The sequence below is a fragment of the Symphalangus syndactylus genome, chromosome 2 (genome assembly GCF_028878055.3).
Source record: "Symphalangus syndactylus isolate Jambi chromosome 2, NHGRI_mSymSyn1-v2.1_pri, whole genome shotgun sequence".
Classification (NCBI taxonomy): Eukaryota; Metazoa; Chordata; class Mammalia; order Primates; family Hylobatidae; genus Symphalangus; species Symphalangus syndactylus.
Genome location: NC_072424.2, coordinates 42,265,871 through 42,291,488, shown reverse-complemented (window position 1 = coordinate 42,291,488; position 25,618 = coordinate 42,265,871). Strand labels below are relative to the sequence as shown.

The 25,618-nt window shown below is 42.5% G+C and overlaps 2 protein-coding genes across 10 annotated transcripts in view; both read right to left on the bottom strand.

The window, feature by feature from the left end:
- Nucleotides 1-374: 374 nt before the first annotated feature.
- OPALIN (oligodendrocytic myelin paranodal and inner loop protein) lies at nt 375-16,455 on the bottom strand. 9 transcript variants are annotated; one of them, XM_055254049.2, is made up of 6 exons: nt 16,042-16,452; nt 12,387-12,422; nt 8,551-8,583; nt 6,896-7,015; nt 5,425-5,481; nt 375-3,253 (listed from the first exon to the last, which is right to left on the bottom strand). In XM_055254049.2, the coding sequence occupies exons 1-6, from the start codon at nt 16,042-16,044 to the stop codon at nt 3,077-3,079; spliced, it is 426 nt and encodes a 141-aa protein (XP_055110024.1). In that variant the 5' UTR covers nt 16,045-16,452; the 3' UTR covers nt 375-3,076. The 9 variants fall into 9 exon arrangements, with proteins under 9 accessions (XP_055110024.1, XP_055110057.1, XP_055110048.1 ...); XM_055254082.2 differs by having other exon boundaries at nt 6,896-7,058; nt 16,042-16,448; XM_055254073.2 differs by lacking the exon at nt 6,896-7,015 and having other exon boundaries at nt 16,042-16,455.
- Nucleotides 16,456-21,655: 5,200 nt separating this feature from the next.
- The window catches only part of TLL2 (tolloid like 2), a 151,796-nt gene continuing 147,833 nt past the window's right edge, over nt 21,656-25,618 (bottom strand). Inside the window, exon 21 of the mRNA XM_055253957.2 lies at nt 21,656-25,273. Within this exon, the coding sequence (XP_055109932.2) occupies nt 25,139-25,273 (135 nt within the window). The 3' untranslated portion in view covers nt 21,656-25,138. The remainder of the gene's footprint in view (nt 25,274-25,618) is intronic.

The following is a 25,618-nucleotide window of genomic DNA, read 5'->3' as shown; positions in this document are numbered from 1 at the left end:
AGGAACAGGCAGGCAGAAGGAGTGCTTTGCAGGGTTTGGGGAAAATCAAAGTAGAATGTTTGGACTGGATGGATGTAACGTTAGAGATAAACCAATTCAGACACCAGATGATACAGGAGAAAATGAGACCCACACACATCGTGCAACCTGCCTAAGGTCACTCTTAACTTACCAGCAGCCCCGAGTTAGGGAAGCAGAGCTTCTGACTTTGGGTCTCATCATTTTGCTTACCACACAGGGCTTCCCTCCATGAAAGACTGAACGTCTTCTAGCCTGGCAGAGAAAGTGCCAATATCGGGAATATCCCTGGGATAATCTTGGTTCCAAGGACAGGGCCAATGTTCTCTAATATAAGCAAAGAAAAGCCACAAACATTTTGTAGGTTCATAAGAATGGCCATTTTACTTTTCACTTCATTCCAACATAAGTTCTTGTGTCTCATAGCAGAAGTAAATGACAGAAATGCTGGACCTTTCTAGTTTAATAGAAACAATGTTTAAAAAAAGATTTTAAGCAATGGATTATAAGTAGAATTAAAATAACTGATCTAAAATACAAATCATCCCTCACGTTATAGCTACATGGCTTAGTCACACGCATATTTCAATCCAGCTTCACAACCACCCCATGGGCTAGGAGGATGAGAACTGCTGTCTCCACTTTACAAGTACAGAACTGAGGCTCTGGATGATCAACAATCAGCCCAAGGGCTGACACCTATAAGTATCAAAGCCAAGGCCACGGCTGAGTTCTCAGTAAATCCAAGGTCTGTCATGACATGTAGGAGAAGTACAAGCACCAGGATGACTGGGAGCGTCTGTTTAAAAATGGCTAAATCTGCTTGTTTAAGGTAATTAGATCCAGAGGACTTGGCACAAAACTGAGTTTCAAAAGGGGCTTTGAAGAGGAGGTGTTGACATGTGGCAGAGATTGGATTTATAGAACATGTTCTTGATTATTCAGGGAAGAGGGGCATGTTTCTGAGTAATCAGAAGCCCTGTGTGAAAAAGGAATATTTTCTAGGATATCTGTGTGGCTCATGGAGCTGGTGGATGAACTTAAGATGCCCTGGACCCAGGCCTTCCCACTGGGAGGCCTGGCCTGCTCGAGGGCAATGGCTATACATGGGGGAACCAGGCTGCTTGGAAGCCTCCTCATGGGAGTGAAAGTGAAAGCTTGTCCCAAGCTGGCTGAATGGCAGGCATGTTGGTCCTTGGCCCATTCCTGTGGTCCTGTCTCCATCCACTTGGGTCCTCTTGATTTTTCTTTCTGCCAAACAGCTTTCCCCATGATATCCAAGGACTTGGTTCTTTTCTCCATTCCAACAGAGTAGATACAGCCCTCATTTCTAATAATCTCTTGGGGAAACTCTTGCCTTCCCCACCCCCCCCATCTTTACTTTCAACACACACACAGTCCATCGCAGAACTGCCCTCCTTAAATACTCTCTGATTACAGACACAAGTAGGAGCAATGAATGATGCGTCTCCTAGGCCAGGTGGGTGGTAGGGTAGCTGACACATGCTAGAAGGAAGTCTGCCCAAAGTCACTGAGGAAATGAAATTCATATTGAAAGCAAAAGAAGAGTACAAAAGAAAAAAAAAAAAAGGCTGGGGACGGATTGGAAAATGGGAAGAGGAGTTACTGGGATAAGAGAAAGCTGGAGGGTGGCCTATCCTGGAGTAATCCACACAAAATAAGGCAACCTGGTTATAGTTTGCCCAATAGGCTCAATGGGCCAACACCACTTGAAGTGGCCTCTCGTTTTCCATTTGGCCTCCTTGGAGAGAGTCCTCAGCAAGCTGAAGCGGCAATGCTATGCATGGGCTTAAGGGCTCTTGTTTAATCTGAAGCCTTTAAAAAATTAAAATAAAAGAAGCTGTAACTTTAACAACTATCCCTAAAGCACAAAAGTTAAAGTTATTTGAGGAACTGCCATCAGAGGTATCATAATGTCTTACTTTAAAAATTAAGCAAAATGTTTCATTGTAAAGACAAAGTGTTGTTTTAATATGAAACATGAATTTCCATCAATATTAACATCTTTAAGGTTAAATGTAACACCACCAGTCTCTGTATTTGGAATTTGGAACTTATAAGAACGTGCCTTTTCCTGATTCATATGAGGACACGATCACACCGAGATTGGAAGATTCATATACTACCAGCAACACCTAGAATCATCTTTAGATAACAATTTGGATCACAGGCCGTGGAGAAAATTTGCCCTAAATGTTCCCTTGTGTGACCCTGTGACTATGGGGAACAAATGCTGGTGATTAGCTATTTTATCAGGCAAGCAATATGGGAAGAGGTAGGAGGAAGGGGGTAGAGAGAGAGAACTAACATTTTGACTGGCAACTAAGTAGCAGACACTTCCCTTTATTTCTTATTTAATCTTTTCAATTATGACATGAGGCAAATATTTCCCTCCTTTAAAAAAGCAAAAACTGAGGCTTGGAAATGTTAAACAACTTCTCCAAAGTCGTACAGCTGCTCAGTGGTAGGTGTGACTTAAGAGTCCATATTCTTTCCGCTGCTGTGTGGCATGATTGAGGCATGTGCTTCCCTGTGGTCAGGAATGTGTGGCTCCACATGATTTCTACTCTGAGATATTCAGAAACAATTAACTGCTTCCTCTCACACATCCTGCGTAAGTTTCATTTGTATCCCAACTTGCACCAGGCTGACCTCGGTAACACTTCCATGAAAGTCAGATCTGATGGCTTTTTTTAGAAAAGGGATATGAAAAAAAAGATGAGAAGGCAAAACACTCAGAAACCAAGCCCCTTTCCCAAAATGACAAAGAAAAGCAAATTCCCATTGGGAGCTGGAACAGGATCTAAGGACCCCATCTGGTGAGTCACATGTACTAACTAAAGCACAAGATCTGAGAGTTGGAATTAACCGTGTTGGCGATGTCCCCTAAAGAGACAAATCAGCCCCAAAGTGTTCCAGAGCTGTAAATGAAATTTGGATTGATTAAGAAGCAGCTTGGCATCTCTCCTCTCCAAGTACAAAACCCTGGGTTTTCAACCCTGTTCCAGTGCCAGGTCTGCTCCTTGACTGAGCTGCATCATTCCAGGCTCAGTCTGGGCACAAGCCACCACAATCCCCTCCTTCTTTCCATTTCTATAGTAGGACGGTAAGGGTCATGCACAGGTTCCTCTCTTCCTGCTACAGTCTTCACATATATGTGGGCCTCTTGTGCTCCCATTGTATTCTTCTCATGTGTGGGTGATCTCCTAGGATTCTTAAGGAAACAAATAGGTTTTTTAAAAACTACAACAGAGAATTCTTCCATACAAGATGGACTAACAGCAACCACATTGACCCTCCCACCTGAAATAACCAAAATCAGACACAACATTTGAAGCAATAGTTTTCAAGACACTAGACAACAGGCAAGGAGGGACAATGGTCCTGGAGAGACAGAAAACAAATGAGGAGAGACCCACAATTGCCTGATCTTACTGCTTTGGGAGAGCTTTCAGGCCACTCAACTATCTTTTGTTTATTGTTAATAAAGTTTTTCATTTTTTGTCTTTTAACTTTTAATTTATTTGTGTATTTATATTTAAAGTGAGTTTTGTAGGCATCATATGATTGGACCTTGTTTTTATAGCCAATGTGAATGTCTCTTCCTGTTAATTCAGGTATCTAGACCATTTACATTTAATGTGATCATTGATATGGTTGGGTTTAAATCTACCATCTTGCTATTCGTTTTCTGTTTGTTCTACCTATCTGTTTGCTGTGTCTTTTTAACTCTTTTTCTACTTTATTTCATATAGATTTTAGAAGAACCTCATTAAGTTCCATGAAAAAAATTGATTGGGATTTATATTGAAATTACATCTGTTATATAGATCAACATTGTTTGACATCATTATGTTATTAACACTTTCTATCCAGGAGCATGGTATGTAACCCCCATTATTTAGGTATTATTTACTGGGTTTTTTAACCAAAGTTTTATTATTTTCCATAAAGGTATTACCTATTTTTGTTAGATTTATTCCACAGCATTCTACATATTTTAATACCAATTACCATCACAAATGGTAATATTTAAAATCACTTTTTCTAATTGTTGTTGATGTTGAAAGTGTAAATTACTTTTGTATATTGATTTTTGTATCCAGTAAACTTGTTAAAATTTCTTGTTAATTCAAGTAATTTGTCTGTAGATTTAGCTTTGCTTTTCTTTCTTTCTTTCTTTCTTCCTTTCTTTCTTTCTTTCTTTTAGACGAAGTCTCGCTCTTGTACCCTGGGCTGTAGTGTGATGGCGTGATCTTGGCTCACTGCAACTTCCGCCTCTCAGGTTCAAGTGATTCTCCTGCCTCAGCCCCCCACCAAGTAGCTGGGATTACAGGCGCCTGCCACCACACCTGGCTAATTTTTGTGTTTTTATTAGAGATGGGGTTTCACCATGTTGGCCAAGCTGGTCTAGAACTCCTGACCTCAGGTGATCCACCCGCTTTGGCCTCCCAAAGTGCTGAGATTACAGGCGTGAGCCACCGCACCCAGCCAGATTTAGCTTTTCTATGTCGACAATCATACCATCTCAAATAATGACAATTTTGTTTCCTCCTTTTCAGTGTTACACTTTCTAATTTTTTTTTTGAGATGGAGTCTTGCTTTTGTCACCCAGGCTGGAGTGCAATGATGTGATCTCAGCTCACTGCAACCGCCACCTCCCAGGTTCAAGCAATTCTCTTCCCTCAGCCTCCCAAGTAGCTGGGATTACAGACGACCACCACCACACCCAGCTAATTTTTTGTATTTTTAGTAGACACGGGGTTTCACCATGTTGGCCAGGCTGGTCTCAAACTCCTGACCTCAGATGATTCACCCGCCTCAGCCTCCCAAAGTGCTGGGCTTACAGGTGTGAGCCACTGCACCAGACCTATACTTTCTAATTTTTTAAAATCCTACTTCATTAACTAGGATCTAAAGTATAATATTGAATAGAAGTGGTGTTAGTGAAGATCCTTGTTTTATTTCTGATCTAAAGAGAATGCTTTCAACATTTTACTGTTAGGTATGATGTTAGCTGTAATTTTTTGAAAAAGACGTCTTTCAAGTCAAGGAAGTTCCCATTCTATTTTTAGTTTGCTGAGAGTTCATATCACTGTTAAATTTTTTTGAACTTTCTTCCCCTATTGAGATGGTCACGAGTTTTCCATTTTAGTTTGTCAGTAAAATAAATTACATTAAATTGATTATCTAATATTAAAGGGAGCTTGAATTTCTGTTCAGCCAATAAAAATGCACTGAGAACCTCCTTTGTGCTTGAGCTTCCTCTTGGTCATCTCTTTTCCACATGTGCTCATACTGTGCTTCTTTTGGTGAAAGGCTTTCAAACACTTAGTTTGTTTACTGTGTGAATGGTATGTACAGGGTATAACCAAGAGTTCTTACCTCAGATATCTTGGGATTGTCATCAATTTCTGAAATTTCACATGGTCTGTCACTTTCCTAAATTGGAAAAAAATATAATAATAAAAGAAAGAAAGAAAAAGAAGTGAAGGGTTATAGCATTTGACCGTAACTATGATTAAAGTCAGTGGTTTTTAAATCTCAGTGTACATTAGAACAAACAAAACAAACACAGAGGCATCTAATAACATCCCCCCTCAAACCAAACCAAACCCATACCTAAGCCAAGAAATATCATTGTGAGTTATCAAAAATAATCCAGGGTGAGAGTAGAGATGAAACGATATTGGCCATGAGTTAATAATTGGGTTCATTACACTATCCTCTCTACTTTAGTATATGTTTGAAATTATAATTAAAAAGTTGTTTTTGTTTTTTCAAGATCGGTGCCACAGCTTTGTCATCCAGAAATTCTGATTTAATTGGCTATGGTGATTGAAAATTTTGAGCTTCCTAAATAATTTTAAAGTGCACTAGAGGTTGAGAAACTATTACTTAAACAATACCACCACTAACCACAATACTCCTTGATGTGTTTAAAATTTACAGCTTGTCAACACGTCTTCACATGTAAAGATGTTCATCATCCATTATCTCATTTCATCCTTATAAGTTTCCCTGCTTCTTAAAATAGGGAGGGTAGTTTCCATGACTCCTGTTTTGGAGTTGAACTAACCAAGACATATTAAATGTTAAGTCACTTTTCCAGGATCATATAAATCATAAAGTGGCAGAGTCAGGTTTAGAACCTCAATTTTCCATCTCTTGATTAATGTTTACCCATATGATAACAACCATGAATGTCAATAAATAGAGAATGGAATTAGAACCCAGAGTCCACATGACACAGTTGTGTCACAACCATGGAACCTTGTTGGATATGGGTCTAGGTGGCCTTTGAATTCTAAGCACAGTCCCCAGAACAGTCTGGCATTGGAGGGGTGGATTGGATGGGGAGGATATAGATTCCCTTGTGAATTATACATTTTCAGATGTGTGAAAAAGACAAAGACAGATAGAGCCACGTACTTCTGGATACCTCCCTACCATGGACACCTCCGCCCCTCTTCATCTCCTGTCTTTCTTAACGTTATCTCCATCCTCTCTTTGTGAAGCTTGTGTGCTTTTGTTTCTCAACTTTAGAAAGCACACCCACTGTACAGACATGTGTTTGCCATGGCAACAGACATCCCTCTCCACTGCTACTTTTTGTTACCCCAAATACCATCCTTGCCAGGAATTCCTCAACTGACCTGAAGGTTTTATGACAAATCAGCTCTGTCTGGTGCCTAATGTCATGTCTGCAGTAGAAATTATGACCCAGAAACTTCCAGCATCCTGTCCTCAGGAAATAGACATGGGTCCTGAATTCTGACACCCTTAGTCCAAAAGCCAGTTCACTGAAATACTGATGCCTGCCTATACATCTGGACCCAAAGAAGCTGGTAATCACCTCCATGGCCTCAATGCTGCTTCTTCTTCGGTGAATCAAAGTAAATAGTAAAGCCACCAGCAGGGCTGTGGCCACCAGGGATGGGATGCCCGCCGCTAATCCAAGAGAGGGCCCGCAGTCCTGGCACAGAATGAAAAGCACAGGGTCAGGGGAAGCCCAGAGTCTTCAAGAATAAAGGAAAAGTTCAATAGAATAAAAATAAAACAAAAAATCTGCATGGATCATAAACGTCACATACGAAATCAAAAGGGTAATGAAATACTGTGCAAAAATGTTTGTAACACATATGACAAATGACTTACTTTCATAGGACTTAATTTAAACAGTTTAAATCTATTGGAAAGGGTAATGATCAAGTAGAAAAATCCGCAAAGGATATGAACAGGTATTCTTTAGAACAGAAATACAAATGTGTCCTCAACATAGGAAAAGCTGAGATACAATTCAAAGCAAGAATTAGATGCCATTTTCACCTGTTTGACTAAAAATAAAAACTTTTATTACATAACACACTTTTTTTTTTTTTGAGATGGAGTCTTGCTCTGTCGCCCAACCTGGAGTGCGATGGCACAGTCGGCTCACTGCAGCCTCCGCCTTCTGGATTCAAACGATTCTCCTGCCTCAGCCTCCCGAGTAGCTGGGACTACAGGTGCGTGCCACCATACTCAGCTAATTTTTGTATTTTTAGTAGAGATGGGGTTTCACTATGTTGGCCAGGCTGGTCTCTAACTCCTGACCTCGTGATGTGCCCGCCTTGGCCTCCCAAAGTGCTGGGATTACAGGCTTGAGCCACCGTGCCTGGCCATACCATACTATTTTAATATGAATTTTAAAAAATTTATTTGCACTTAATATAAATGACAAGTTAATAGGTACAGCATACCAACACGGCACATGTATACACATGTAACAAAACTGCACGTTGTGCACATGTACCCTAAAACTTGAAGTATAATAAAAAAAAAAGGGAACTTTAGCCTTTCAAAAAAAATGTATTTGCGCTAAATGCATTAACCAATTAATTTTCAAATTCCTATTTTGCTTTGATCAGAGTGGAAATAGTCATGATTTTAGTCACATAAGTTTTCAGATTTGCAGACTATCTGGAAATATTGAAGATAATCAGCAGAATCCCTATAAAAATGCAACTCTTATTTAATAATGGATTCACCTTCACTTTTGGGGGTAATTGATTTTATTGAAGAATAATAAAAGTATATGAATCATAAATATATAAGTTGATGAGTTTTCACATGAGGAATACACCCATAAGATCAACACCCAGATCAAGAAACAGAACATTAGCAGCATCTCAGGATCCCCCTCAAATCCCTTCCAGCCAACTTGTGTGTGACCACTATTCTGAAATCTATTGCTGTAGAGTAGTTTTGTCTGTTTTTCAGCATCATATAGATGCAAATATAAGATATGCACTCTTTGTGTCTGGCTTCCTTTGCTCAACACTTTGTGAAATCCATCTGTGATTTTGCATGTTCTCCCTCACTTTTGAGCTGAGCTGGTCAAGAATAATTGTTGAGCCAGGTTCCGTGCTTAGTGACAGTTCACCTATCAAACTTTAAAGCTCAAAACAAACGCACAAGATGAATGGAGCATTATTATTATCCCCATTTTATAAATTTAAGTGATATAGTTACCGTTTCTTTCCCACCTGTAACAGGAGAGGAAGTCTGCATGGAAAAAGAAAATATATTGTAAAAGAACAAAAAGTCTATAGAATACACATTACACAAGACAATCTGACAAAGTTTAGGCTATAAGGCCTAAAGTTTATCCCTTTGCTAAACTTTCTGTTAACAACTACCAAACAGAACCTAACTTGATTGCCTCCCAGGTAAGAATTGGAATAAAATTTGGCTACAAGGAGAAAAGAATTAGGAAATTCAGGCAATGTCTTCATTATTCACCCTATGGATGTGCCGTGACACATTTTACAACTCAAAAGGGCTTCCTCGTGTCCCTAGTCAGCACACCTGGCACACTTTGGGCCTACTTGTCCCCATTGCTAGAAGGGAAACACATATAAATACTGGTGGAAGCAAGGCTGTTTAAGGAAGCCTTGCTTGTTTTCAAGTAAGTATGTGATGAAACAAATGGAGGAAGTTGTCAAATATCCATGCTCCTGGGGATAATTCCACATGAAATGAATGTGTTACATGTTTCTGGTCCACCTTTTAAGCAAGGTTATTGGATTTCACTCATCAATAAGATATTTCAGGCAAGAGTTTACCTTGATTAAGAAATCTAAAGGAACAAAGTTCTGCATGAGAAACTATGTGAACTACACTAAGTGGTATGCTGTGGGATTAAGAGCACAGGTCCTGGGCTCACACTGCCTGCCATAGAACAGCCTTTTCTCCATTCACAAGCTAAGAGGCTGCATGTCTCCATCTACACAATGTCTACAGGGATAATAGTAGCTGCCTCTAGGGTTATTAGGAGGATCGAATGAGGAGCAGAAGTATGAACTCTTGATATCCCTTTACACTTTGCAAATCTCTGTCCAGATCTGTTATTTATTTAATACTCTCAGCAATCTCATCGAGTATATTGGAGTCCTGGGGCTTGGACTTTTGACAATTATTAACTCCATTTTACCAAAAAAAAAAATTAATAGATCTCAGAGAAGTTATGGGACTTGTCCAAGGTTTCATAGATAATCATATCTCTAATCTGAACTTGGGTATTTGACTTCCAAGCCCAGACCTCTTTCCCAGAGAGCTCCCATCAAAAGAAGTTCCGATGACCAGGCACTGGTACTTGGTACTTAAATGGTTGTACTTTGACCTAATCACAATCTCCCCCACCCCCACCCCCACATTACTTTAATCCTGCATTTCCCTAAGGTGTTCTGTTTCTAAGGGTAGTAGGAAGAATCAGCCATTGTTTCAGGTAAGGCTCCCTGTCTTCAGAGTATAGAAATATACTTAAGGTGGCTTTGACTAAAAAAAAAAAAAGGAAGGCGTTAACTCTAAGAATATGGGAGTGTCCCATGGAGCCCAAGGACAGGTGGGAAGCTGGTTTCTCCAGGGACTGGAGCTCGGAATGGGGAACTTGTGTGAACTGGAGGCACCCTCCTTTCTCCTTCACTCCAGAGCAGCATAGCCTCTGCCTGTACTGTTCTCTGATGTTTGCTTCTCTCTTTCTCTCCAGATGGATTTTTCTGCCCTCATAAACTCCTGTTAATTGTACCAGCTAATGCCATGGAGCACTTAGGATGTGCCAGGCTGTTCAAGAATTTTTCCCATATTGACTTATTTATTGTATATAACTGCCAGTGAATAGTAATGGGACTATGATGATCTCATTTTACAGATGAGAGGAGCAAGGCACAGAGAAGTGAAGTAACTTGTATAGGGTCACACAGCCCTAGGTGACACCCACCCAGGCAGTCTGGCTCTGGGATCCATGCTGTTAACCACTGTGCTACATGGCCTCCATGGCCTAATGCAGTCTTAGCCCCATTTTTCATACTTGACAGTTCAGTATAGACTGAACTGACAAATTGACTGAACTTGACATTTCAGTCCTCAGCAGGGACTGGCCAGCAGGGAGCCCTGTTCCAAACTCTCCGCAGAGAGAGATCCAGGTGCCCACCTCTGTCCCACTTCCCAGGGCACTGGCATTCCCAGGCTACCCGGCTGCACTGAAGTGGAAGGGTTATGCAGCTGAAATGTGACTTCCAGGCAAGATGACCTATCACCCCATTGTCCAGAGAGCTGCCCAGGACTTTCAGTGCTAAAAACAGACAACATCAGGCAAAGCAAGATGGTTGGTTGCTCTATACAGGATCAAAGGGGCGAAGAGACAGTTCTCAGAGAAACGAGCTGTTAACCAAGAGAGTACTCCAAACGGTGATGACTGGCCACATAAGGGCCCTCTTCCACCCTACTCACCCCTACTCCCCAAAAAATGGTGTCTTGCTTCTCTGCATTCTCTTGATGTGATGGGCCAACATAACACAGAACCTGGAGTGTCTATGGACCTGCAGGGTTCCAACAGCCAGAGGAAAGTTCCAGCAGTGATTGAAGGAAAAGGTTTTGACAGGAAAAAGAGGAAGAATTAACGAATTTGCCTGAAGCCAACAGGCAGAAGCTGAAGCAGGGGAGCAGAGCAAGTTGGGGAGGTTCAGAAGTGCCCCCCACCAGACGCTGGAGCAGGTGCCAGTGTATTCAGTTCACAGAGGTCTGGGCAGACAATGGTGGGCACCACAGGTCCAGCCATAAGTCACAAGGTTCTAACTTTATGCTACTCCCTAGAACTAGGCCCCCATGTTTCAGTAAAATGAGCACTGGCTTAGGAGTCCTCTTACGAGTAAGATTCAGTTTATTCTCTTTGAATAACCATAAAACTTATCAGAAAAACGTGGCACAGGCAAGCCCACTAAAAAACTGGGCCAGAAAAATGCCTTGCTCAACCATAGCAGCACTACTGATCAGATAACAACCTTGGCTCTTAGTGTTATCTATACGCAATGTGCAAACAGAAGGAGGATCAACTGTGGATTGAAACTCTACCATTGACGATTGAAAACCTCAATTTTGTCTTGCAACTAAATGCCATAATCAAGAGCCGTAAAATGTTCATTCTTGTTGACCCACTCATTCCCGTTTTAGAATACATACAAGGAAATTATCTTAAATGCAGATAAGGATTCTCTAAAATGCCATGTATCACAAAGTTATTCCTAATGATAGTTAATCCACTAAAGAAATAATTAACTTGAAAAAATATTATGCGATCATAATATGATCACATGATTATGTGATCAACCATATAACAGTTATGGTTATAAAGACTAGTGGAAGACATTTAGATATAAAATTATATGTAGAGTAAGAAAACAATAGTACAAAGGCAACAAAAGTCAAAATTTATGTAACACCAAACAGGACAGGAAGGGGTTACACCAGTTTTCTGCTGATGAGAGTTTAGGTGTTTTGTTGTTGCTGTTGTTTTCCTATTTTCCTTTTCAAAATGTGTATTTATAAGTTTTACAATGGAAATAAATTCTCTCAGCATCTCTCAACTATTCCTGAGTGTGTTTTGAAAGTCTGTGTAAATGGCCAGGCACAGTGGCTCACACCTATAATCCCAGCACTTTGGGAGGCCAAGGTGGGCGGATCACCTGAGGTCAGGAGTTTGAGACCAGCCTGGCCAACATGGCAAAACCCCGTCTCTACTAAAAAGTGCAAAAATTAGCCGGGCATGGTGGTGCACACCTGTAATCCCAGCTACTCAGGAGGCTGAGGCAGGAGAATCGCTTGAACCCAGGAGGTGGAAGTTGCAGTGAGTCGAGATCATGCCACTGCACTCCAGCCTGGGTAACAGAGCAAGACCTTGTCTCAAAAAAAAAAAAAAGTCTGTGTAACTTATCACCGTGTGTGAGGTTTATGTGAGTTCTGGAGACCTACTGTAAATTCTGCACTGGTCTTCTCTGCTTTGCCTGGTGAATGGGGGCTGCTGTACTTACTGTGTTCGCCGGCAGGGTGAAGTTCAGTGAAAAACTCTGCAAGATAGAAGTAAACATTAAAGCTCCCAGGGACAGTCAGCCAGCTCCTGACTTCCTCAAACTCACTGACCCTGGTGTATTCCGAGAGGTCATTGATCCTATACACTCAGCCAGCCCCCATCATCATGCACAGTCTTGGTCCCAAAAGAAGGAAAGGGAGGCAAGGAGCCTGTCATGAGTTCCTCCCTCAGCGTCAAGTCAGTCTTGCCACCGCCCCCAGCCAGGTGCCCGACCAGGATCAGATGAAGAGGCAGCCTGCAAGGCTATTGCCTGAGGGGTCCCATTCACAAGGGCAGCAAACACATTACTAGAGATTCAGCAAAAGGTTAAAATTATGTTTATTTCCCCTAGAACTCCTTTGAGAGAGAAAACTGTTGAATTTAGAAGTATTTTGTGTTTTCTCCTTGGAGTAGAAGGTAAGATCCCCAAAGTGCATGGTCTAACGAGAACACCTGATCCTTACCTGGGAAAGGCAAGGCTTCTGTTTTTGCTGCAACTGAGGCAGAGGTTCTAGGCTGCTGGAGCTGAAGTGGCCAGGAGGACAGGGGAGCAGCAAACCCTTCTCTTTCCTCCCCTCACTTAGTAGCTGGTCTCACCTCTCCCGCAAATATGGAGTCCAAATTTAAAGATCGTGGGCTCAATGGAGCACCAAGTAGCTTGCCCAGGGTCTCAGGTGGCTCCTTTCTCCTCCCTGTCCCCAGCCCCTGTTACTCCAGCCTTTCCAGGCTGCTCCTTACCAAGTCCCTTCCCTACCTAGATTGGAATGATGGGTGGACCTGTTCTGACTCAGCCGGTGAAACTATTTTCCCTCTTTCCCTGGGTGGAAGTTGTCTTGTTCCCACTTTCTGAACTCTCAGCCCCTTGGATCCAGCCACCGTGGATCAATGCCTCCTGGCTGGGCCCTCCTTCAGCCTCGGTCTCCCTGACCCCCAGATATTTCCCTGGGCTTGGTCTACACCACAGCTTCCCATCTTTCCAGCATCCCAAGACCAGATTCTGTCATTCTAGAAACAATGCATTTACTAAGTTTTAAAATTAAATGTTATCCAACAATAGGAATGTTGTGAAACATTAAAGAATCCAAAAGAATCATGTTTCACACCTGAATTACCTGAAAGATCATCTCTCTCAAAACCCTCATTTTCCAGCAGAGGAAACTGAAACCCAGGGACTCATCAGAAATCACCTCATGGACCAATGAGAACAGTTGGAGCCTATGTCTCAAAACTGGCCAGTGGGCCCCGGTCTATGTGACTCAACCCCAACCCGAAAGATGGTAACGGAGGAGCTCGTCCCGACATATGCAAACTAACAAAACACCTATTTCAGCTGACTTACTGATGGATTGGAATTCAGATGGGTTAATGAACAAGAAAATCTTTTGTGAACCAGAAGTGTTTACGCACCTAGAATGTGTAAGTCCCCCTAGCTTTTGCCCCAAATATTATGTCCTTCAATCAAGGTGGCCCTGCTCGGCTAGCACGCTTCAGTGGTGACTCTGCTCACTTCTCTGTCTCTTGGCAATAGGACACCCACATTTTATAGAGAATAAACCAAGCCTCAAGAATTTGAACAGGTTTCCCAAGTCCAAACAACTACTTAGCTGTCACCAGAAACTGAGCGTCCTGGTGACAATCTCTTTCCACCACTCTGCAGGGCTTCCAAGCAACTCCAGTAGTCTCTGTGGATCAATCAGAGCACCTAGGCAGACAGCACTGTGCACCTCTGCTTCTGGGATGACGGTGGAACACAGGGATGTCTGGGCCTCTTAGATCAGGGTCCTCTTGCTCAAGGGACCTAACCACTGCTTTTCACGCTAGCACCAGACCAACAGGTGCTACAAGGACACTGGATGGTCGCTGCACTGAATGCAGCTGCCCGGAACCTTATCTCATCAGTGGGCACTGAGGACTGATGTCAGCAGCCCTAAGACAAAGCTTCCTTTGGGAGGACAGTAGAAGAGGGGGTGCAGCAACAAGTGGACCATTGCATGTGTTGTTTATCAAGATTTGGATGACGGAGATTTTGGCCAATTTTAGAAAGACACTCATATTTTGTAGAAACACAGTACAGTGCTCTCATGGAGAGAAAAACATCGCACAAATTGGGGTGGAGAAGAATCTGATGTAGTGCCCTTCAGAGACACAGCTGAGTGGGGTGATGCAACCCTGAGCTTGGAGCCACCTGATCTAAATTCGAGCCCAGACTTAGCCACTTAGGAGCTGTGTAGTCTTGGATAAGTCACTCAAACCCTCTCGTCTCCATTTTCTCACAACAAATCTATTCTCCAAGGCTCAGTTTTCCCATTCTCAAAATGGGATACTATTAACTTGCCTTGCCCACTTCACAAGGGAATACCGTAATGTCATCTGTGGCAGCTCCTTTCTCCCAAACTGTAAAACACCCTCTGTGCTTTAGGGATCACGTGGTAGCATATTCTTTATGGCCTGGCCAGCACAGGGCTAAGGATAGGAAAGTTCTTATGGAATGGAATTGCAAGCGTGAGTTAGCGATAATCAAAGTACTAGAATTTGATACAATGCAATTATTGCTTACTGCTAATCTGAGCACTATGCAGTATCTACACAATAACTCTGAAGGCATTTTGGGATCTCAGTGGCTGAACGTCCTTCATTGTAAGTTTGCAGTTTGTGAGAGGAAGGAGGAAGAGACAGGATAAAAAACTTACTGCTATTGAAGGTGTGCTGGGTATAAGACCCCATACTCACAACCTCCCCATGAAGGGAGCACTATTATTCCTATGTTATACCTGTGGAAACTGAGACCAAGATAGGTTTTTGCTCACCAGCTTATAAGTGGTAGAGATCAGGTTAGATCACAGATCTTCCTAACTCCAAAGACCAAGCTCTACTACTTTTAATAATCCTTTTTGTAAAAAATAAACATAAAAAAATAAAAATAAAAAAATTTAAAAAAAAGATTCCACAAGAAAGTGAGATTATGCAATATTTTTCTTTTTGTGTCTGGCTTATTTCACTTAGCATAATGTCCTCCAGGTCCAAACAGGACAAACGTGGCAAATGGCAGGGTCTCCTCCTATTCTAAAGCTAATATTCAGTTGTATATATACATATAAATCACAGTCCCTTTATCCATTCATCCACTGATGGGCACCTAGACTGTTTCCATAATTCTTTAGTAAATCACAGAACCCTCTTCTGTTTTCTAACTTAGCAAACTTCATTTGATTGAGTCACAACCAAATATATATCACAGGTAAACAAGAAAGATGGAAAATTTCTGATCAATGATGACCATCCATGCTGCTGATAATGGAGCAAAAAGCCAGATTAAACAAGTAAGACAGATAAAATCATTGATTAGATCCATTGCTTCAACTAGAAAGTGAACACAGATGAAACATCTACTCTGTACTCTTGTATGTGGGGGTTTAAAAACAAACCTTAATATCAAAATAAAACTCAAGATCAGCAAACATTAGGTGAGAAGTTTAAAAAATTATTAGTATTCTGCATATAGGAAAATAATTTAAAATCAAGTCCCTTTACTTCATTGTACATTTAATTGAATTTGGAGGTTTTTTTATAGTAAGAAATGAAAGTTCGATTGAGAAGAGATGCCAGCTCTCACTCACCATTTCTGACAGTCTCCCAAGAACCTTCTTCGTACACTGCCTTTGGCAAGCTCCTTTCTCACTGGCTTTATTGGCTTGCGTCTTTCATTTGTAGGAACAGTTAGCTGACAAAGCTGCAGAGGCAGGCTGAGAGGTGGCTCCAAGAGAACCCTGGCCAAGCCATTTATGGTCAGGGGTGTAGCCAGCCCTCAGTCCATCCCTCGGGAAAGATGGGCTGCTACTCCATGGCCACCGTGTATGGCCTGGTTCACCCACCCTCTTTGCCTTGATTTTCTGTCCTTCTTACTTTTCAGGCTGCTTTCTTGGCTATACCTCCATCTCAGCAAAGAAGCCACAGCTGGCCTGAGAGCTTGGGGGCTTCTGCAGCCTGCAGCCCTTTGGAAACAATGGGTTACACAAGGCTGAGGCTGGCCACTCCATCCCCAGCTGACAGGAGTCCACATTAGCCATGTTACTGATCATGATGGAGTCATTGTGTTACATGGACAACAGCATGGACATTCAGGATGTCTGGAGGAGGGGTGGGGGTCCATTCTGTTGCGGGAGTCACAATGCTGGGGGCTCCAGCCACCACGAGGTGCTGCACTCACTGGACGATGAGCTGCCTGGTGTGAGTTTGGCCTCACCCCCTGTTTTTGTATTTTGGCTGGGAAGCTCTCTAGACCTGGAGGAAGCCATGGACTTGGGCTGCTTTTTAACTCACAATTTCCCTGTTAGGGATTTGCCTTTTTAAAATGGTGAATGAGTTGCTAATAAAACAACAGAATTAAACCAATAATTTGGCCATTGAAATGAAAACTACTGTGAGAGGAGCAGATAGGAGTGTAAGGAGAGAGCGACTCAAGTGACAGAAAAGGCCATTGCTTTAGATGACTCTGGGAGATGGCACTGAAGCTGTGCATGAAAGATGAGAAGAGGGCAGACATGTGAAGGGTTGAGGGAGGAGAGTCCCAGGCAGAAGCCACAGCAAATGCTAAGCCCTGCAATCTCGATGCACTCGCAGAACCGGAAGGAGGCTGGTTGGCTGGAGCAACATAAACCAGGGAGTGAGCCCAGAAGGGGCTAAGGACGGAGTGAGTTTGAGCCCTTTTGATGCGGCATGGAAGGGCATGGTAAGATTTTCATCCTTAGAGCCTTTCCCAAGGGTTTTTCAGTGGGAGAGATGCATGATGTAATTGCTGGTGACCAGGATTGCTAGGGCTTCTCTGCGGAGCGAAGATTACAGGGGAAGAGAGTGGAAGCAGGTGGCTGGCTAGAGGAGTCCAGGTGAGCGATGAAGGTGGCTGCTGTAGGAAGAGAGCAGTGAATGAGTGTGCGACTTACTGCGGAGGTGGAGCCGCTGGGATTTGATGATGAAAAAAATGTGGGGCAGGGGAAGGGAGAGGTGAGGGAAAGAGAAGAATAAAGCCAACTCCTGGGTTTGGGGCTTGACTAACAAAAATGGAGACACTATTGGCTTAGGCAGGTAATACTGGGGAAACAGATTACCCTTACACCTGAGTAGCCTAGGGGCTGTCCAAATGTAGGTGCCAAGTAGGCGACTGGATAAAGGGGATCTGGGGCTGAAGACGTCCGTTTGGGAGTGGCCGGCCTGTGGATGGTTTTAAAGCCACCTGCGTGCATGAGCAGGTAGACAGGGCAGAGGGCCAGGACAGCTGCCAGGGGTTCACAGACATTTAGCAGCCTGCAAGAGGGGGTGTCACTAGCAAGGAGAGTTGAGTGAGGCAGGAAAATCAGAGAAGTTTGGGGGTCACAGGAAAGAAATTTGATTCAAGAAGGGGAGTGGATGTTGGTTAATTGTATCAACTGCTGCTGAGAGGTAGCCTCCGAAGAGGTCAGAAGAGCCTTCTGATTCCCAGTATGGGGGGTTGCTGGTGGGCCTTGACAAGAGCAGTTTAGTGGCACAGTGGAGACCAGATTGCCTTTAATCGGGTGGTTCTTCCATCCTGGTTGCATACCTGAATTACCTAGGTGGTGGTAGGGGGCTGGTTATAAAAACTCTTGATGCCTAGAATCCGCCCCCAGAGACTCTGACTTAATTGATCAGAGTGAGGCAGGGGCATCCCCAGGAGATGCTAGTGAGCAGTCAGGGGTAATAGCTGCTGTTCTAATCAGTTCTCAGACTGTGGTAATCAGCCACCTGCAATATGGCAGACACTGATGCTATCCTAAACAAGACCAATGCGGCCTCTGCCTCGTGGGCTTCCAGTTTCCAAGACTCCACAGTGACAGCCTAAACTGAACCTACTGGTGACAACATGGTCCAGAGAGACCTCTGTTTAGAGCCACAGCTGCCCTACTGGAAGCTGCATGGTTTTAGGCAAGTGAAATAACTTCTTCCATTCTGAGTCTTAATCTACAAAGAAGGGATGATACAATTTACAGCAATTAGACTACTTGAATCAGCACAGCTCGTACAAATGATGCTTTTAATTTTCCTTGACTGGTGTAGAATCAACCTGGACCACAGAACTCCAGTTTATGACCCCAGCACTCTCTGGCAAGGCTGTTTGTGGATGGGGAGGGCCATTGAGGTCCTTTTTGGCACTTTTGTTTGCTGTGCATCCACTGATCCATAACTCTGCCTTCTGATGGACACATTATCTCTTTAGAAGAATTGTTGACATCTTCAGGCAAGTGGTACCCCTGCCTAAGTGTCCATCAGTCATGATTGCCCAGTCACAAGCATCAAAACCAGACTCTGCTTAATTTTTTAGAAACGAAAATTTGGCCGGGCACAGTGGCTCACGCCTGTAATCCCAACACTTTGAGAGGCCTAGGCGGGTGGATCACCTGAGGTCAGGAGTTCGAGAACAGCCTGGCCAACATGGCGAAACCCCATCTCTACTAAAAATACAAAAATTATCTGGGCATGGTGGCACATGCCTGTAATCCCAGCTACTCAGGAGGCTGAGGCAGGAGAATTTCTTGAACCTGGGAGGCGGAGGTTGCAGTGAGCCAAGATCATGCATTGCACTCCAGCCTGGGCGACAGAGCAAGACTCCATCTCAAAATACAATACAACAATACAATACAATACAATACAATACAATACAATACAATACAATACAATACAGGAGAATTTATTGACTGGGTATAGTGGAGCTCTCAGAAAGGAGAGAGGGCTAGAGAACCAGGCTCTGGAAAGACAGAGTGAGGTTGCTCTCAAACCTTCAGCAGCAGCAACTCCCAGACAGTCTTTTGGAGGTGTCCTTCCAGGGAAACTGAGCTCCAAAATATCTCAGCCCTTTTGCCTCTCTGATCAGGACTCCAGTCCCAGGAAGAGGATTTGGTTGGTCTGGCTTGGTTCATATGGCCAAGGATGATGGACCACCTGGCTAACAGTCCCCCCAGTGAGGGTCCCTCCAATGGAAGAAGAGGTGGTTCTGCAAAATGAATTTGGCAGTTACCTAAAGGAGAAGAAATGGATGAAGTGAGTAAACTCTCCTTCTTTGGAAGTTGGGCCTGAGAATCATCTCCTTAGAAACCATAGATGGAATGCCCTTAGTGGGTGAAAGATTGGGGCCACCAACTCTGAGAATCTCGGATCATTTATATTTTGTCACCATTTAAATTTGTACAAGCCCAATCACATGGATGGTCTTCCCTGCAACAACTGGTCAGCTTAAAAAGCTGGACCATTCTAAATGATAGGTGGCTGTCTTAGTCCGTTTGGGACGCTAAAACAGAGCACCACAGACTGAGTGGCTTATAAGCAACAGAAAGTTATTTATCACAGTTCTGGGGGCTGGGAAGTCCAAGATCAAGGTGCCAGGAGATTCAGTGTCTGGTAAGGGCCTGCTTCCGGTTCCTAGGCAGCTGTCCTCTGTCTGTGTCCTCACATGGAGGCTGAGGGATCTCTCTGGAGCCTCATAACCTAATTACGTCCCAAAGCCCCCACCTCTCAATACTATTACATGGGGGCCTGGGATTTCAATATATGAATTTTGTGGGTATACAAACATTGTTGTGGTGGCCTTGTTCTAATTTTTAGAAATCTTTATCTAAAATGTTAATAATAAGGTAGGGATAAAGTGAAATTTTAGAACAAACAGAAGAATTATAGTCATTTTCCTATCTACAAATGTCACACGTGAGAGTCATTACTGCTGCCCACCAATGTTGCTAGTTTGCTTTGTTCTTGTCATGAAGTTAAGGACATCCATGTGACTTGCTGTGATCAATGAAATGAGTAGAAATAATATATCATTTCCAGGCAGTTTTAAGAGCCAGTGTGTCATGTGCCACCGTTTCTTTCCCTGTATTATAAAACCCAGCAATGTTCTGATGCTGCTGCTTCATCAGTCTGGTCCTGACTGAGGATGATATGGAAGAGTTTCCAGATGACCAGAAATGAACGTGTAGTGTGGACAAGAAATAAATCTTATGTAAAGCCCCCGAGATTTGGGGGATAGTTGTTGCAGCATAAGCTAGCCTATGCTGACTGATATACCAGCATTCATACCCTTGCACCACTGGGACTCACTGTTAGGTACAGAAGATAAACCTTGCTGAAGATCTATAGCTTGCTTTCTTTCTTCTTTCTTTCCTTTCTTTCTTTCTTCTTTCTTTCTTTCTTTCTTTCTTTCTTTCTTTCTTTCTTCTCTTTCTTTCTTTCTCTTTCTTTCATTCTTTCTTCTTTCGTTCTTTGTCTCTTTCTCTTTCTTTCTCTTTCTTTTTCTTTTTCTTTCTATCATCTATCTACCTATCTACCTATATCATCTATTTATCATCTATCAATCATCTATCTATCATCTCTATGTAATTGGTGACTGCAAATGGGCAGAAAAGTCATAAAATCTTGAGACTATGTATAGCACAAAACAACTGCGTGTGTTAAAGGATTTTGCATTGAGAGCAATCTGAGTGCTTCTAAAACCCCAGTTGTATAATTACCCTTCTGTAATATAACCCACAAAACTCCAAACATACCCCAAAGCCTCTTCATCTAATCAACCTGAAGAGGGTGTCCTTTATCAGATGGAGTCCCTGTCTTTGTGTCAGAAATAACCCTGTATCAGTCAGGTTCCCTGCAGGAGACAAGTAATGTACACTCATTACTACATTCGAAAAGGGTTTATAAAAATGACTCCCTATAAAGGTTTCCCTTGGGGGTTAGACAAGCAGGGTGTCATTACCACCCCTAAGCCTGAAGTGGCAAGTGGAAGGAGGAACTTCCAGGGCTCCCACTGGGGAGGGGAGTGTTCACCTACTGGGAGCCATGACCTTCAGTCTTGGGTGTCAGATGTAGTCCTCAGACACATGTCCAGATAGAGGAGGGTGGCGACGGGAGCTGAGGGGCAAATGGAAGATGTCTACCACATCTGGATGGTTTTGGCAGCAGACATCTTCACAATTAGGTTGTAAGATTTTCAGCTTGTTTTGGTGTAAGAAAGGGAACAAATTTGAAAGCCATCTTTAGCTTTGCTCATGACTTTCTGGGTCCATTAGTGAACCCTGTTCTGGAGTACTTGGGTACTAACCAGAGAGTAGAAGGCTGTAGAGAAGGGCCCCCTTTTAGTATTCTCTCCCAAGCTCTTGTGATATTGGAGAAAACTACCACTAAAAGGATGCATCTGGTCTGAATTAGCAATACAAACCCAAGACACATCAATAAATCCACATCCTTTAATGAAACCATCCTTTCTAGGTAGAGACATATGTTAGGTCCTCTCCACTTTCTCTTTGAAACTGACATCATTTCAAGAAATGTAAAATTACACAAAATAAAAAATACCCATATGTTTACATATAATACTTAAAACAGTTTTCCTTTTTACAAAGAAAACTTTTAGGCATTTGGGATTACTGTTCAGAAGTTCGGTCTACAAAAGAAACTCTAAAAACATCTGCTAAAGCCAAGGGAACATTCGTTCACAAATGGAACGCTAACAATACCACTCTGAAAGCTATCAAAGGGACCCAATCAGTAGAAAATCTCAATGTGAATTTGCTAGTTAGCAGGATTTTACAAATTATTTAAATCAGCTGAGCAATTCGTGAGTGACATGAAACTTTACAGCAGGGGTGTCCCATCGTTTGGCTTCCCTGGGCCACACTGGAAGAAGAATTATCTTGGGCCACACATAAAATACACTAACGATAGCTGATGAGAAAAAAAAAAAAATCACAAAAAGAATCTTAGAATGTTTTTTAAAAAGTTTACGAATTTGTGTCAGGCCATATTCAAAGCCGTCCTGGGCCAAGGGTTGGACAAGCTTGCTTTAGAGAGAAATTGTAAAATAGAAATAGAGAAGAAACTGCACCTTACAGGTAAATACCTCTAAATATTTACCTTAGAGGAAAATAGAGGGAATAATGGATCAATGAACAGCCTCTCTTTCTCTGTTTGAAGAAATTCCACTGGCTAAAGTTAATTCCAGATTTTTTCCTGCCCTGCAATCCAGGCTTAGCTTTTGCTAGACCAGGTTACACCAGAACGGAGCCAGGCTAAAAACCCAGACCCCAAATCCTTCATTAGCCTGTTGTCCTAAGACAATTCTCTGAACTAAAACTATTCTTGCAACTCATTGTCATCCCCAAAGTTTGGTACCCAATTAAAGCACAAAGCAGGCTGCAGCGATATCTTCTACCTCTGTTGTTTGCTTTTGGGGATGCTTGCAGGCAGATCACCGAACAATTGGAAGCACCAAGGCAGAGGCCTGGGTCTTTCTGCTGAATGGACTCTCTCTAGTGAAGCCAGCCTCTAGTTTCTTTGCAAGAACTTGTGTCATGCCCAAGTCCCCACAAGTGTGGGCTTCCAGAGGAACGGCCCAGCTAGCCCCAGCTGAATCAGAGCTTCTCTTTTCTGCAGATACGTCACACAGAAGGCCTAAATAAAGGTTTTTCATAGGAGTCCCATTGTTGCAAATTGGCCATATGGTGACAATTGTTGAAGCTGTGTGTTTTTGAAAATGTTCATACTAAAGAGATAAAAAGAAGTATCATTGTTTGACTGTCCGGCTGAGCAGCACCAACTCTGTTTCTGACTCCATCCCACTTTTCTATGAAATTTGTTAATTTTGCTTAGACTTCTAAAGGTTAAAACTGCAGAATTTTTATTTCCTTGGAGAAAGAACCATAACACCCATTTTAGGTATCCCAGTTCCAGTTTCAACTCTCATAGACAAGATGAGACCAAATAAAACCTCAGAAAGCACAAAAATCAGATAAATGGAATCTACCCTAACAGGCAGGTGGGATTGGAGCCATGAAGTCAGCTGCTCCATTTGCCATATCAAAGCGCACGCTGGGCAGGGTCTGCCATATGCACAATATGAGCATGTAGGCTGAGCCTCAGTCCAGGGCCGAGAAAGGCCAAAACAGAGCTTGGTGAATGGAGAGGCAGGAAATGGAGAGCCGGTCCTGCAGGGCCCACAGTAAAGCGAGGACCAGGGGTTGGCATTTTCCACACTGCATTGATTAAGGCTTTGACAGCTGATCTTTTACATACATACATATATACAGACATATATTATTAATAATACTTTAATTTTTTTCTGTTTTAAGGAAAAAATATTCCCATGCATTTCTCTGACCTTTCTTTGTATCATTCTAGTTTTTGCTCCCAGCAATCACTTTAATGAGACACAGTCCTCTGGTGCCATATTATGATCTGTAAAAAATATAACCTTTCACCTTTTACAAATATTTTGTCTAAAATGATGCTGATTCATCCCAAAGGAATTCTGGAGCATGGGAGCTATCTTGGCTCTAACCAAAAACACTCATGTGCTGCCCTGCGTCCAACACCAACCAAACAGGACTTACAGTTATGTAAACATTATTTAAAAATTATTCCAACATAAATACTCTTTTAAAGCTAACATACCACAGCTTTTAGCTCATAATGTCCATAGATGCCTTAATGAAATGCCATTCAAAACTACCTCACTGTTTAAATTATACCTTGAGGTGCTAAAATTATGTAAACACCATCCTCTACACTTCTCTAGAACAAGTGCCAAGTGTTATGAATTCTGATTGCAAGTTGGTGATTGAATACTAGTCAGTCGGAGCAAAGTTACCAACGCACTCTTTAACCTGATTGGCTACAGGAAGCTAGTCGCTGATTGACTTGTTCCACAAGACGATGATTCTTACATAACTTATAATTAACCAGTCTTCAACAGTGTTCACCCCATAAGGGACCTGAATTGGTCCCTTATGTCTTTGCACATTTTGCAAATGCAGTTTGAATTGGATGTCAAGGAGTCCAGGTGTGCCACGGCAAGGGCATCCAAAGCTAAAAGAAGAAATGTTCTTCGAAGCCCTTGGAATTCCAAGCACAGGTGGAGTCTTCTCAAAGTCAATGAATGAAAAAATATCAGGACGAGCCACAATATTGTCTTCTCAGCAGACAGGACTCTCACCAGCAAATGTTCTGCTGTATTCATAATGGATGCCTTAGCCCCCACTGCAATTAGGGAAGGGGGGAAACCAAAGGGACAAGGAGAGCGAATGACTCTGAGAAATGGCTTTGTGGTCTCCTAACTTCATGACAATGATTCTTATACTCGAAACTCCCTCTGTGCTCACTGCTCACTGTGATGCCTTTTTTAGTCCTGACATCCATCCATATTTTCAGGTTTCTTGGTTGACATGTCCCTGGCAGAGAGAAAGAAAATGATTCCAGCCAAAGCTGTGAGCCACACATTAGTCTCGGCTAAGCTTTCATCCCTTATGCCCAGCATAGACAGAAGACAGCCTGGCACCTTTGCAAACAAGTCCAGATTAGAGGAACGGCCAACCCCAAGGCTGGCCTTTTGCCACACAGGAGCAAGGGACAAGGAGAATAGGCATGAACAAGCATAGCTTGAATGGTCAGTGACTTCAATCCAAATCTTTAAGACTTTAACAGTTCATGAGTGATAACATTGCAGACAGAAGCAAAAGAACATTTTCTCTCTACCTTGTTGGCCAAACTTACATGACTTTCATTCAAATATATACCTCTAAGGCTGGACTCTGAGTTTTTGTTTGAGAAAAATACTGTACACTGTTTTAGGGCAGATTTTCAAGGTGCTATTGTTGTAAAAAACAAAACAAAACAAAACAAAACAAAATTCTCAGTTTCTGTCTTTCAAGAACATCAACACTATTTCTTCATGTGCAGGGCATCCTGGAACTTGGTGCTGGTGTATCGGGCATGAAAGCCTTTCTTGTTGATGGTGTCATCTGTGTGGAATCGAATCATCAGGGAATCGCCTGCAGAGTAGATTTCTTCTAATGGCTGAGGAAAGAAGAAAGGGAAATGAGAAGGACTTTAGCTGTGATTGGAGTTGAAAATGAGGAGGATGAGACAGGATCTTATGCAAGGACACAGGATGTGTCCCTGGTACCAGAGACTCTGAAGGGCATCCAAACAAGCTCCTTTTCAAAAGAAAACATTGCAAATTCTGCTCCAGGGAGCTTTGCAGGCCCTGCTCTTCCAAAGATGATCCTAGGTGCATAGCTCATATAGAATCTATTATTTATTAAGTACGCAGGTGGGTCAGGTGCTGCACTAGACAATTCTAGATCTTATGTGAACTTTACAGCAACCTTATAAGGCAGGTACTATCCCCATTTTTCACTT

Excerpts from the sequence above, each read along its gene's own strand:
- OPALIN (XM_055254049.2), bottom strand. Across the intron at positions 8,584-12,386 it reads TCACCCTGCCGGCGAACACA|ACTTCCTCTCCTGTTACAGG; the intron begins GTAAGTACAGCA and ends TTTTCCATGCAG. Across the intron at positions 3,254-5,424 it reads ACAATCCCAAGATATCTGAG|AATCCTAGGAGATCACCCAC; the intron begins GTAAGAACTCTT and ends TGTTTCCTTAAG.